Source organism: Leucopleurus acutus (assembly GCF_964270905.1).
Source record: "Leucopleurus acutus genome assembly, chromosome: 14".
Lineage (NCBI taxonomy): Eukaryota > Metazoa > Chordata > Mammalia > Artiodactyla > Delphinidae > Leucopleurus > Leucopleurus acutus.
This window is the reverse complement of record NC_139156.1, coordinates 15,114,857-15,126,923: the sequence shown is the minus strand read 5'-3', so window position 1 is coordinate 15,126,923 and position 12,067 is coordinate 15,114,857. Positions and strand designations below refer to the sequence as shown.

Below are 12,067 nucleotides of genomic sequence, written 5' to 3'. Positions count from 1 at the left end.
ATTATTTTTCCTTATTATAAAAGTAATATGAATTTATTGTAGAAAACTGATGATGCATAAAAATCTTACTAAACTAAGATAACCATCATTAACTTTTCCATGGGCATATTAATACATTTAAAAACAAAATTGTGTTCATTCTCAATATCTTGTTTGAATCCTTATTTCCCTCAATTTATTATGAATATTTTTCTTGTTATTAAATTTTCTCCTAGCTGTTTCATAATATAATATAAAATTTGAAAACTATATTGTAATTTTCTCAGTTTCATAAAGAGGAAGATTACTCAACATTTTTCCATGATGACTGCATGTCATTTCTATACTATGTTGCAATAGAGTTATGCCTCTGAAAATTTCTGTAAGTTATAGGTATTTGTTTTTTACTTTTTTTTTTTCTTTACTCTTTGATGTTAACTCATGTTGATGACCTTGTGCTAGTCTCTTGGGATATCCCTCTTACTTTCAAATTTTCTACATATAATAGGTATGAGATTTAATGTCTGGTCTTTGATTCATACATCCTGATTGTGCATTTGTTTCTGCCGTTCTTTAAATGTGTGACTTTGGGTAGTTGCTTAATCCAGGCCTCCTGATCTTAGAAAGAACCCTAAAAATAGTACCTTCCACACAAAATTGTTGTGAGGCTTAAATTATATAATTCATGTATGCCACTTGGTTCACTATCTTGCCATGGGGTAGTATTTACAGTATTTTAAAAACTGATACAAAATGTAAACTGACCAAGCAGAATATAGATGCCAGCCACAAACAACTGCAATCGACTAAACATTAGCTTTCTTGACTTGAGCGAGAGAGAGCTCAATTAAATGCTATCTTAGTTGTAATAATGATGAAAATGATTATGAAAGTGACAATGATTATGATGTTTCCACAAGACGTTACCAAACTAAGTCAGTATTATGCCCCCAATAGACACTAAACATGAGCTTTCATATAGGAACTTTATCTCTCATCTGAAATTTTTAAATTCTATTGTAATATTAATATGAAAACATATTAGACCTCATATTAAGAAGACATAAAAAAATCTTATGCTTTAAATCTGTTTCTGTTTAGTTCACATTCGAATAGAATTTTAATTAAGCCTTGAAGCTTTTCTTGCCCAAAGAAGATAAACATTTATATATACAAAGTAATTTAAAAGTGCTGTGTTTGCTAATTTTAAACTAATGTATTTTCTTGAAGTAAGGACTTATTACCACACAATTTTCTATATTTATTGATCCTTTTTTATTATATGTAAATATAATTAAGATGCATTTTAGCATTCTTTGTCAAAGGTCTTTTATTTATTCCTGTTAATAGACATAATTGTCACATGAATCTTTAAGGAATATGTTAAAAGATATTTCCCCCTTAGCTATAACTTTTATGTTTCACTTAAATTTCTAACCCCTACATTTTACAGGTCATATGCAAAATTTCAATACAGAATTTATTGTATATAATGTCCTATATTAGTATTTTGAGACACACATTAATAAAAAACTTGGGAAATGCCCATTGGACTCTGCTGCCATTCAGATTTGTAAAATAAATTCTTTGTCCCGATGGCAGTTATACTTGATACTGTTATGTAGATATTAAAAATTTTTTTTTTTTTTACTATTTTCCTTAGCTTGCCAGTGTAATGGACATAGCACTTGCATCAATAATAACGTGTGCGAACAGTGTAAAAATCTTACCACAGGAAAGCAGTGTCAAGACTGCATGCCAGGTTATTATGGAGATCCAACCAACGGAGGACAGTGTACAGGTAATTATTTTTTCTTTCACTTCAGTGTATTTTTACTACAGAAAAGAAAATTAAGAAAGATATGCCTCTTGTGGAAAATATATTTTATTAAAGAAGTTGTTTTCCATTAAGTCTCAATATTTTTGGAAGGTAATATATATTTATTAGGGACTATGAACTATAAAAATTCTGTGATATACTTGCTTTAAGAAAATTTTACTTTTTCTTATTTCAAAATGAATACATGATTACTATAGGAAATTTAGCAAATGCAGATAAATTAAAAATTACCTTTAATCTTACTGTTCTAAAATAATCACTGCTGATAATTTGTTTTTTAATAATAGTAAGTTATCATTTTACATTTTACTTTAGGAATAAGAAATAAAGGTTTTGTGTATGCCTTACATCACGTAAGTTTTTTTGTTTTTGACAGGGTGATAATATAACATAAGGTTTAAGAGAATGAGTTTAGAATCAGTCCTTCGCTGAAATTCCAACTCTGCCACTGTTTAAATGTATGGCTTTAGTTAATCACTTAGCATCTCAGTGCTTCATCTTTCTCATATGTAGAAGGAAGATGATAATACTTCATTGGATTATTGTAAAGATCAAATGTGATCCTATGTAATAGAGTCACATATAATAGGAATTGAAGCACGTTAAAAGAGCATTATAAGAGCTAACTATTATATCATTTTTCGATCATGAAACCCTTCTTTTCTCTATTTTCTCCTTTGTCCTGCTGCTTCTTTCTCCTACTTTTTAAAAAAGAAAATTTGGTCTTTCTTTAAAAAATTTCCTTAAAATTTGTTTTTTCAGTAATCCTTCTTCATTTCTAGATTAGTCCTTGTTCCTTAAATCTTTAATCTACTTTTTCTAAATGGAATAGCCTGTAGAGCACTCACAGAAAAGACTCAGTTGTTGGCTGTGATAAGATGAGAAATCTTCATAGAGAGAGTTGGGCCTGGGCCTTTAGATAAAACTTTTTAACACTACCTGCATATTAAAGCCACCTGGAGAGCTTTTAAAAAATACAGATGTCTGGGTCAATCCATAAATAATTAAATCAGTCTCTTTGTTTATCGTAAGGTGATTCTTGGTTCTTTTCAAAGTCTTCCCAAATGATTCTAATATACACTCAGGGTTGAGAAACACAGAATGATGAGCTGTGCCTTAGAGTCAACAAAACTGCTCTGGTAATAGCAGGTTTGGTGCTGATTGAAATTGTGTGATATGGAAAGCTCTGCCCTGATTGAGGCTGTAATACAGAAATTGTTTGACGCTTGCATTTTCTGTGTTCTAGGCACTGTACTCATAGCTTATATTCATTATCTCATTTCAGCTGTACAACAACTGTATGGGAGAAGTCACAATTATCTCCATTTTACATACAATCAAATACACAAAGAAGTTAAATAAAATACCCAAATCATACTGCTAATAAGAGGAAGAAAGTGTCTGATTCTTAGGCCTAACTCTTAACTGTTAATGCAAAAGTGGTGTTAATACGGGCAGGGAGGATCCAGTAGCCCTTATTAGCCAAAAGCCACAGCTTAGTGCTGTGTTCATTGTGTACAGAAGCAGCAGTAGAAATGTGTACAACGGAATCCACACAGTGTAGACCTTACCTAGTGGAGTCATAATATTTTGTTATTTTATGTTTATTAAGTAAAAAGGTAAGGATTTTGGAGCCATCCTGTTTTCCAAAAAGCTTTTTACTACTGAATTTTCTATAGCCAAGAATTTCATTGGACAAAAAGTGTATTTCAGATAGATTATTTATCTCATATATATATATATATATATATATATATATATATATATATAAAATGTTTTGTTTCCATAACTTTAAGACAAAAACACACCTGGCTTGTTTTTATTCCACATTGCAATTTATATGTGTTTGCAACCTTTCATATATTTAATATACAATTGTTTTAATTTACTTTTATGAAAATGATTTCATTTACAGTCTCCAAATTATTTTAATGCCTATATAATAGTCCATGGGGATTTTGTGAAGTAATTTACTTCATATACTTCTGTTATTTATATATTGCTTCCAACCATAACCCCATTTTTAGCATTTTTAAAATTTGAGGTCTAATTCACATAGCATAACAGTAACCATTTTAGGTATACAATTCCGTGGCATTTACTACATTCATAATATTGTGCAACCATCACCTCTGTCAAGTTCCAGAAAATTTCTTTCCCTCCAAAAGAAAATGCCATACTTATTAAGCAGTCATCCCAGTCCCTGGCAGTCACTAATCTGCTCTTTCTTTATAAATTTACTTATTCTGGATATTTCATGTAAATTGGATCATAAAATATGTGACTTTGTGACTGGCTTCTTTTACTTTGCATAATATTTTTAATGTTCATTCTTGTTGTAGCATCTATCAGTACTTCACTCCTTTTTGTGGATGAATATTATTCCATTGTATGGATATATCACAATATTTTTACCCATTTATTCATTGACGGACATTGGGGTTTTTTCCACCTTTTGGCTATTGTGAATAGTGCCTCTATGAACATTACTGCACAAGTTGTTTTTGAATACAAGTTTTTAGTTCTTTTGTATGTAAACTAGGAGAGGAATTGCTGGGTCATATAGCAATTTTATGTTTAACTTTTCGAGGAACTGCCAAATTATTTTCCATGGTGGTTGCACGGTTTTACATTCCCACCAGCAACGTGGAGGATTCCAATTTCTCTACATCCTTGCCAACAGTTGTTATTTTACATTTTCAGAAACTTTTAGCCATCCTAGTAGGTGTAAAACTATTTCTCATTGTAGTTTTGATTTGCACTTCCTTAATGACTAGTGATGAAGTTGTTGGCCATCGTATATTTTTTTTGGAGAAATGTCTTTTCCAGTTCTTGCCCATTTTAAAACAATTTTAAAAATTGTGGTAAAATGTACATAATATAAAATTAGCCATTTTAACCATTTTTAAGTGTGTAGTTCAGTTTCATTAAGTACATTCACATCGTTGTGCAACCATCATTACTATCCATTTCCAAAACTTTTTTCATCTTCCAAAGCTAAAACTGTATAACCATTAACTAATAGCTCTTCATTTCCCAACACCGGCCCCTGGCAGCCACTATTTTACTCTTTGTCACTATGAATATGATTACTCTAGACACCTCAAATAAGTGGAATTATCCAGTATTTGTCCTTAATGATTGGTTTTTTTCAGTTAGCATAATGTCCTCAAGGTTCTTTCATATAGTAGCATGTGTCCTTCCTTTGTGTTGCTGAATAACGTTCTGTTGTATGTATATACCGCAGTTTTAAAATCCATGCATCCATTGATGGATGCTTGAGTTGCTTCCACCTTTTGACTATTGTAAATAATACTGCTATGACTATGGCTGTACAAATATTTGTTTGAGTCTTTTTGTCTTTTCATGTGCATATTGGCCACTTGCATATCTTCGGAGTAATGTCTTTTCGAGTCCTTTGTGCATTTTTTTAATTGGGTTATTTGGTTTTGTTGTTGTTGAATTCTAAGAGTTCTTCATATATTCTAGTTATGAGGTCCTTATCAGATAAATGATTTGCAAATATTCTCCTGTTCTGTAGGTTGTCTTTTCACTGTCTAGACAGTGTAGTTCAAAGCACCGAAGTTTTAAATTTTGATGAAGTCCAGTCTATCTCTTTTTTCTTTTGCTTGTGCTTTTGGTGCATATCTAAGAATCCCTTGCCAAATATAATGTCATGAAGATTACCAAAGTATTATTTTAATTTTTTGCCAGCATAGGCAAAAGGAACGTTTGAATAAGTATATTAGCTAAAAACTGTTTTAAATTAAAATAGTAAGTTTTCTCATTCCACCAGGCATAGTGCTTTTAGAAATATGTTTCCCTTTGGGGATGATACTTCTCTGCTAGGTTTAAGACTAATTCAGTTATTTCATATTATTTTTGTTGCTGACATTATACATGTGGAAAGCTGAGGTACAATGCAATAGAAAACTAAAGAGAATGAAGGATAAATACCTTTCTTATTCACTGTTGCACATTCCCTGGTAGTTTATGAAGCTTTAAACAATTCCTTATAGTTTCCTTATTTCCTAAATTTGGCAAAATTGTATTTTTCTGTCTATGACTTTTCTACAGTGATGTGATATATGAAATTCATTTTTATTTCTTAGGGCCACATTAGCAATCTAACTAAATAAACAGTATGTCACATCTTGTGAATTATATTTAATGTGGCAATGGCTAAAATCAATTTATAAAATATGAGAAGTAAAAGTTTTCTACTATTTTTTCATTTTTAGTTCACCTTATTGAGAAAAGTTCATTTTTTCATTATTAGTTGCACGTATTAAAATTCAAAGTCCATGGTGATGTTAAGGGAAATAAGGAAATAGATTTATATTTGAATGGTAAGGCTTTAAATGTACTGCAGATTTAGATATTCTTTTAAAAAGTCGGCCTACTAAAGCCATTTAACTATGTTGTCAATATATAAATGTACTTGTAGACTTTCTTCAGATTGTTTTTAAACTATGTTATATTTATAGCTATTCTTTTAGTACAATTATTGAAAGTGCTTTATTATTAAAATTATTTTATTTCTTATTAATGTTCAGGAAGATTCTCTGTTACAAACTTGCTCTGGCATTGGTTATCTATCTATCTATCTATCTGTCTTTGTAGCCATAAAAGAATATAACATTGTTAAGAGTTTGGGCTTTGGAATTATACTGCTTGTGTCCATATTCTGGCAATGGCACTGTCACCTTGGATAATTATTTAACCTCTTAGTGTCTCACTTTCCTCACCTGCAAAATGCAGCTAATTTAATTTACTGTGAGGCTTAAATAAACATATGAAATAATTTGTATTTCCAGCAAATGTTAACTCCATAATGCAAATTATTATTGTTACTATTTATAACATCATTAGGCTTAAGTATGTTAATATAAATGTATGAATCAGACTTTTGGGACAGTATTATTTTTGCCATGTTATCTCCAATTTAACATAAATTTTAGTAAAAGAAAATAAATGAAAGTTTCATTGAATAGAGTATTAGCTCAATGTGCTACAGCAGCTCAACACTCAATATACTGTACTACTTTGCGATGAAGGATTACCCTTGAATTCCATAATTACTGATTACTTACTATATGCAAAGTAGTGTGTTAGGACTTACTAAAATTTATATATGGTTGACTTGAACAGCACAGATTTGAACTGTGCAGGTCTACTTATACACGGACTTTTAAAATAGTAAATACCATAGTACCACACTATCCACGGTTTGTTGAATCTTGTGTGTAGAAGATGCAGAAATGTGTATAGGAGGAACCTGGTATATGGAGGAACTGCGTATATGGAGGGCCAACTATAAGTTATACAGGATTTTCTGATGCACAGAGGGTTGGTGTCCCTAACCCCCTCCCTATTCAGGGGTCAACTGAACATTTTGTAGGTGCTGTAATAGTGTTATGTAGAAGTTGAACAATAGAATCAGGGACAAAGAGATTAATTTTAATGGGAGGACCTGGGTAGGCCCTTGAGAGTTGAGGCAATTTGCATGCTTCAATTTTCTGTAATTATTATTAGCTGCATGTTTTTCATTATAACTTGTTCTAAATGTAAGAAACTAAGCTATAATGTTATTAATCTTAAAAATATTTTAATATCTTTACATGTATTTGTTTTGTTTAATTACTCATAAAAAATGGACTATAAGAAAAAAGCTCCCCATATGAAGTATACAGACATTTAAAAAATTGCAGTCTTGGATGACTAATAGTTTTCTTCATCTGGGTCTTACCGTTTTTAGTTACTTTATTGTAAGATGTCTAATGGGTTTGGTTGGTGTTATGAATAAATTCTTTTCCTTTAACATTGCATTCAAAACTGGTTTCAGTAAAATGTAATTTTGTATTTATTTATGACTTTTAGTTCATTTTATTATTCTTTTTCTAGGTTCTTAAATAGTATATAATTTTCTTTCTATAGTTTTTACTTTTAATAGTGATAAAGAAACTCTTAGTTTTCAGGTTGAGGAAAAAAAGTTCTTTCAACATAGTAACAGTTTTGTTTTTACCTTTGTTTCTTATTAGCAAAACTTATGTTTTTCTTTTTGGCATATTATTAATATCTGTCCATAGCAGGCTTTTACAGAAATATTTAAAACTTTAATAAACACACTGGGCTATGACACAGATATGCTCTGAGACTTGAGGGTGGTAAAGAAGATAAGTGAACTCTTCTTTCTCTCTACCAGGATGGGAGATTGTTTTCATTTTAAACCCTTCTTACATATTGCAGATTGTTCAGAGAAGCTGAAAGTTTATAACCAAATGAACTCGAGCATTTCTGAAAATAAATGTAAGAAGTTTAATTCTCTCAAAATGGAAGCATTGACCTGAATAATCTAAAAATGCAGATAAATGAAAATCACTTGATATGGAAATCTTGTTTTTATTAATTACTTTGACACAACAAAGTTGAAAGTTTGTATTTTCTGAGTACACGTTATCATCCTGTGTGGCAGAGAAAAGCCAATCTGAGATTTTAAATATTTCAAAGAATGGCCGTTAAATGAATAATTATATAATTACATGTAGCTATTTAGTATATGATATAGTCATGAAGTTATACTTTGATCTAAAATTCTCTTCAGAATGACATTTTTATGTAAATTTAAGAAAACAGGAGAGCCTTTTAAAATCATATAGAACTGCCTGTTCCAACTGCATGATTAAACAAAGTCTTTATTGCATAGCTTCTGTAATATTTGTAGCTAGTTTCTCTTCTCTGTATACTAAGTTTTTGAAACTTTGTTTTCCTTGTAGAAGTGTTCCTCTATGTCAAATTGCTCAGTAACCCTGTTTTCTTTATCTACTCCATCTTTTCAAACTCTTTTCATCCTTTTTGTTCTCAAAAAGGAAATGTTAAGGATAAGAAGAACTGCGTTTATGAAAACTGTTTGGCCCTGACATTGTCAGCTATTTTAGAATGACCTTTGATTGTGGGTTATTAGAAGATGCAGTTTACTACTCTTTTCTCTTAGATTCCTTTTGCGAGAACCATCTGTGGGTTGAGTCTCATGAAACTGCTAGAGATATTAGTCACTGAACTTTTAAGTGCTGGGGAACTTTGCCATGCATGGCTTACTTTGACACCTTTCTCAGGATCTCCTTTCCTACTTTTTATTTGCACAAAGTTCTACTTTCCACCTATCCTAACTTAAAATAAATTTTTACTTCGACTTTTGGCATTGGGTTAGTGGTTTTTAGGCTTCTAGACTCGATGTTATAGACTATCTCCATCTCTGATTTATCAGCTTTGACCATGAAGTGTGTCACTTGAATGTTTTCTTTTCATTAGTAAGTTCACTAGTATATCTCTTATGGAATTAAACAAAAAAGTATTCAATGGTTTTAGGTCTACAAGTACAGTACTTACCTATTTGGGGCAAGATAGAAACCATTATTTTATCTAAGTGTTCAATATTTCTCTTTAATTTCACTTGATGTGTTGCTTATCGTCATGTATTGCTTTAGGTTTTATGTTACAAGGATCTGGCACTATTGTTTTTTTTAATAAGTAAGGTAAGAAAATTTAATTTAAAAATAAAAATGGCTCTTACCCTAATCTACAAAGGTTGAGGAATTACTATTAGCTTCAAATGACAGGCCTAGGATGAAAAAAAGTAAGGGGTGAATTTAAAGTGGGGCGTACTTCTTGTATTCTAAAACATATAAAACATTTATTTAGTATGTTACGGAAAATTAGAGGTTAACTAAGAAACTCTAAGCATGTACTTACCTTGTCCTGATATGTAAAGGTTTTTTCAAAACCAAAATCAAGCTAAATACCAATTTGCATACACACTTTTTCATATCTCAGAAACTACTTAGAGATGGTGGGGAAGTTAATTATATATTAGAAATGCCTAGAGCAGGTGTAAAAAAGCACCAGCATAAATATTCTCTTAAATATTTCATAAACATATCAAAATGCTCCTTAACATATTATTTAAGAAGAAATGCCTTTTCTTCAAATGTTCATTTTTATATATTAAGACATGAATGCAAGTATTTGCATTTCTCTTAATCATATATAATTTTTTATACCTTTTATCTTGCTTTTTCTTTAAAGGCCTATTTACTGATTTTATAATCATCACAGTCTATACTTGTAGGCTTTAATGCAAGTATATAAACATTTAATTGTATGTTTAGTGAATAGTGCAGCCTACTTTATTAAGCAATTTTAACTTATTTTTTGACTTCTTATTAAGCATTTCTATACAGGCCACTATTATTCAAATCAATGTTTATAAACCGAATTCAGTAACTTTATTATTTAAAAAATGTTCTCACTTCACCCGCATTTTGTTAATGGTAATACAATTCTTTTGGGGCTCAATTTTAATGGTACCTTTGATTCCTTCCTTTTCTTCAACCCTTGTATTCTGTCCCAAGCTGATTCTGACTCTGCACTGTCTCTGACATCTATCTCCGCCTTTATATTCCATTACCTTTATTAGTTTAGGCCCCCATGATTCCTCTTCTCTTCCACTACTGTTGGATGTTACAGATTACCTAAAATGGAATAGGTTCTTATTAAGTATTTGTTGAATTAATGAATGATTACCCTCTATATATGCAATCTCTCCATTTGTAATCCACCCTTATATCTCCTTTATCAGAAGATAAAGGCATAGTTTTCTTCCCCAAAACATTGAGTGATTTTTATGACTATTTCCAAAATCTTTCATTGCCTCCAAAGTGTCTGTGAAATAAATTAAAACCTCCTTGACAAGGCGTTCAAGGCCTTTTATGCTCTGACCCAGAGTGATTTTTCTGGTTTCATATCCTACCATGTTTCTCATATTCTACCACACCTTTACTTCTCTTTTTCTCTGTGTCCACATTTAGGTTAAGTTATTAACATTTTCCTTGTCAGCCAAGCTCCAAGCATTATATTAAAAACATATATAACTAACATTTAATGGTATTTTATTTTATCTAAATAAAAAACCAGGAACAATAAAATAAAACATTTTATTTAGATATTTTATCTAAATAAAATACCAGGAACATTGCTAAGAGCTTTGCCTAAAGTTTTTCATATTCTCCAAAGCATTTTGTCAAGTATATACTATTATGTCAGCTTTATAGAGGAGTAAACCAAAGACATAGGCCTAAAGAGTCATGTTAAAGGTTAAGCCAGCAAGTGATGGAACCAGGATTGAAATATGAACTACCAGACTCTTGTACTCCAAAGCAAGTATGTGCTTACATCTTTGAATCTCAGATATAATCAGTGGTCAGCTCTAATCCATTTCGAAGCCATAATATTGAACTGCCATTGTCTAGTTGTGTCTACCTTTACCTTAGCTTAGCCCACTGTAGCAGTTTCTAAATAGATCAGCCTCACTTTCTTTTAGTTGATCCTTTATTCTGTATCTAGGACATTCACAATATTGTATTCCTTTTCACCTCATATCAAACCACTCCTTCATATAAACCCAACTCTTTACCCATTTTTCCTATTTTTGCTTCCCTGGACACTACTGTGCCTCTGGACTCCATTACTCATTTTTCAAATCTCAACTCTGGAAATTTCAGCCTGAAAACTTGTAATGTCCCTCCTAACTTCAGGCAGTGTTGGTACCTCCATGGTGATAGCCATCAGTGTTTTTGTAAGTCATTGTTCACTTATCTTTCTACGTAGGATGTGAACTTCTTGATGAGGAAAGTTTTGTCTTAGTTGGTTTTTTTTAAAAATCATTTTTACATTATCTTTGTGACGCTATTACATAGGTAGTAGTACTGTGCTTGGTATATAGTTAGCCCATTGCTATATTAATATTACTAAGAAAATGTAATATTTGTGTCATATGTTTTACTCATTTTCATATGATCTAAGAGAACATGTAATTCAGACTTTCTAGCTAGGTGGGTTTCACGTTTCAACCAATATTTTCACTTTAGAGCAAGAGGTAAAAAGTAGCTTACTATTTTTCTCAGGTTGATTTTTCTTTCTTTTATTTTTCAGTAATAGAGGCAGAAGTGAAGCAATATTGGTTCCAAAGTCTATATTTTATTTTGTTCTAAATGAGGATTAGTTTTAATAATTACCAGTGGTGTTTCATTCTGTACTCATAACTTATTGAGCAATAATCCAATATTTTGTACATAAATTTTTCATTAAATACTGATGAGAAGTTATATGAAGTTTAGATAAGGAAGAAAAATGAAATTTATATAATTCCTTTCAGTTTCTAGTTTTTCTAGAGAAGATAAATAGATTATT

At 30.9% G+C, this 12,067-nt stretch overlaps 1 protein-coding gene across 2 annotated transcripts in view; it reads left to right on the top strand.

Annotated features, from left to right (window-relative positions):
* ATRNL1 (attractin like 1) overlaps positions 1 to 12,067 on the top strand; it is a gene marked incomplete at its 3' end in the record, with an annotated part of 683,994 nt that overhangs the window by 181,692 nt on the left and 490,235 nt on the right. For both annotated transcript variants that reach the window (XM_082854377.1, XM_082854378.1), the window contains exon 19: positions 1,643 to 1,780. In XM_082854377.1, coding sequence (XP_082710503.1) covers positions 1,643 to 1,780 — 138 coding nt within the window. The remainder of the gene's footprint in view (positions 1 to 1,642; positions 1,781 to 12,067) is intronic.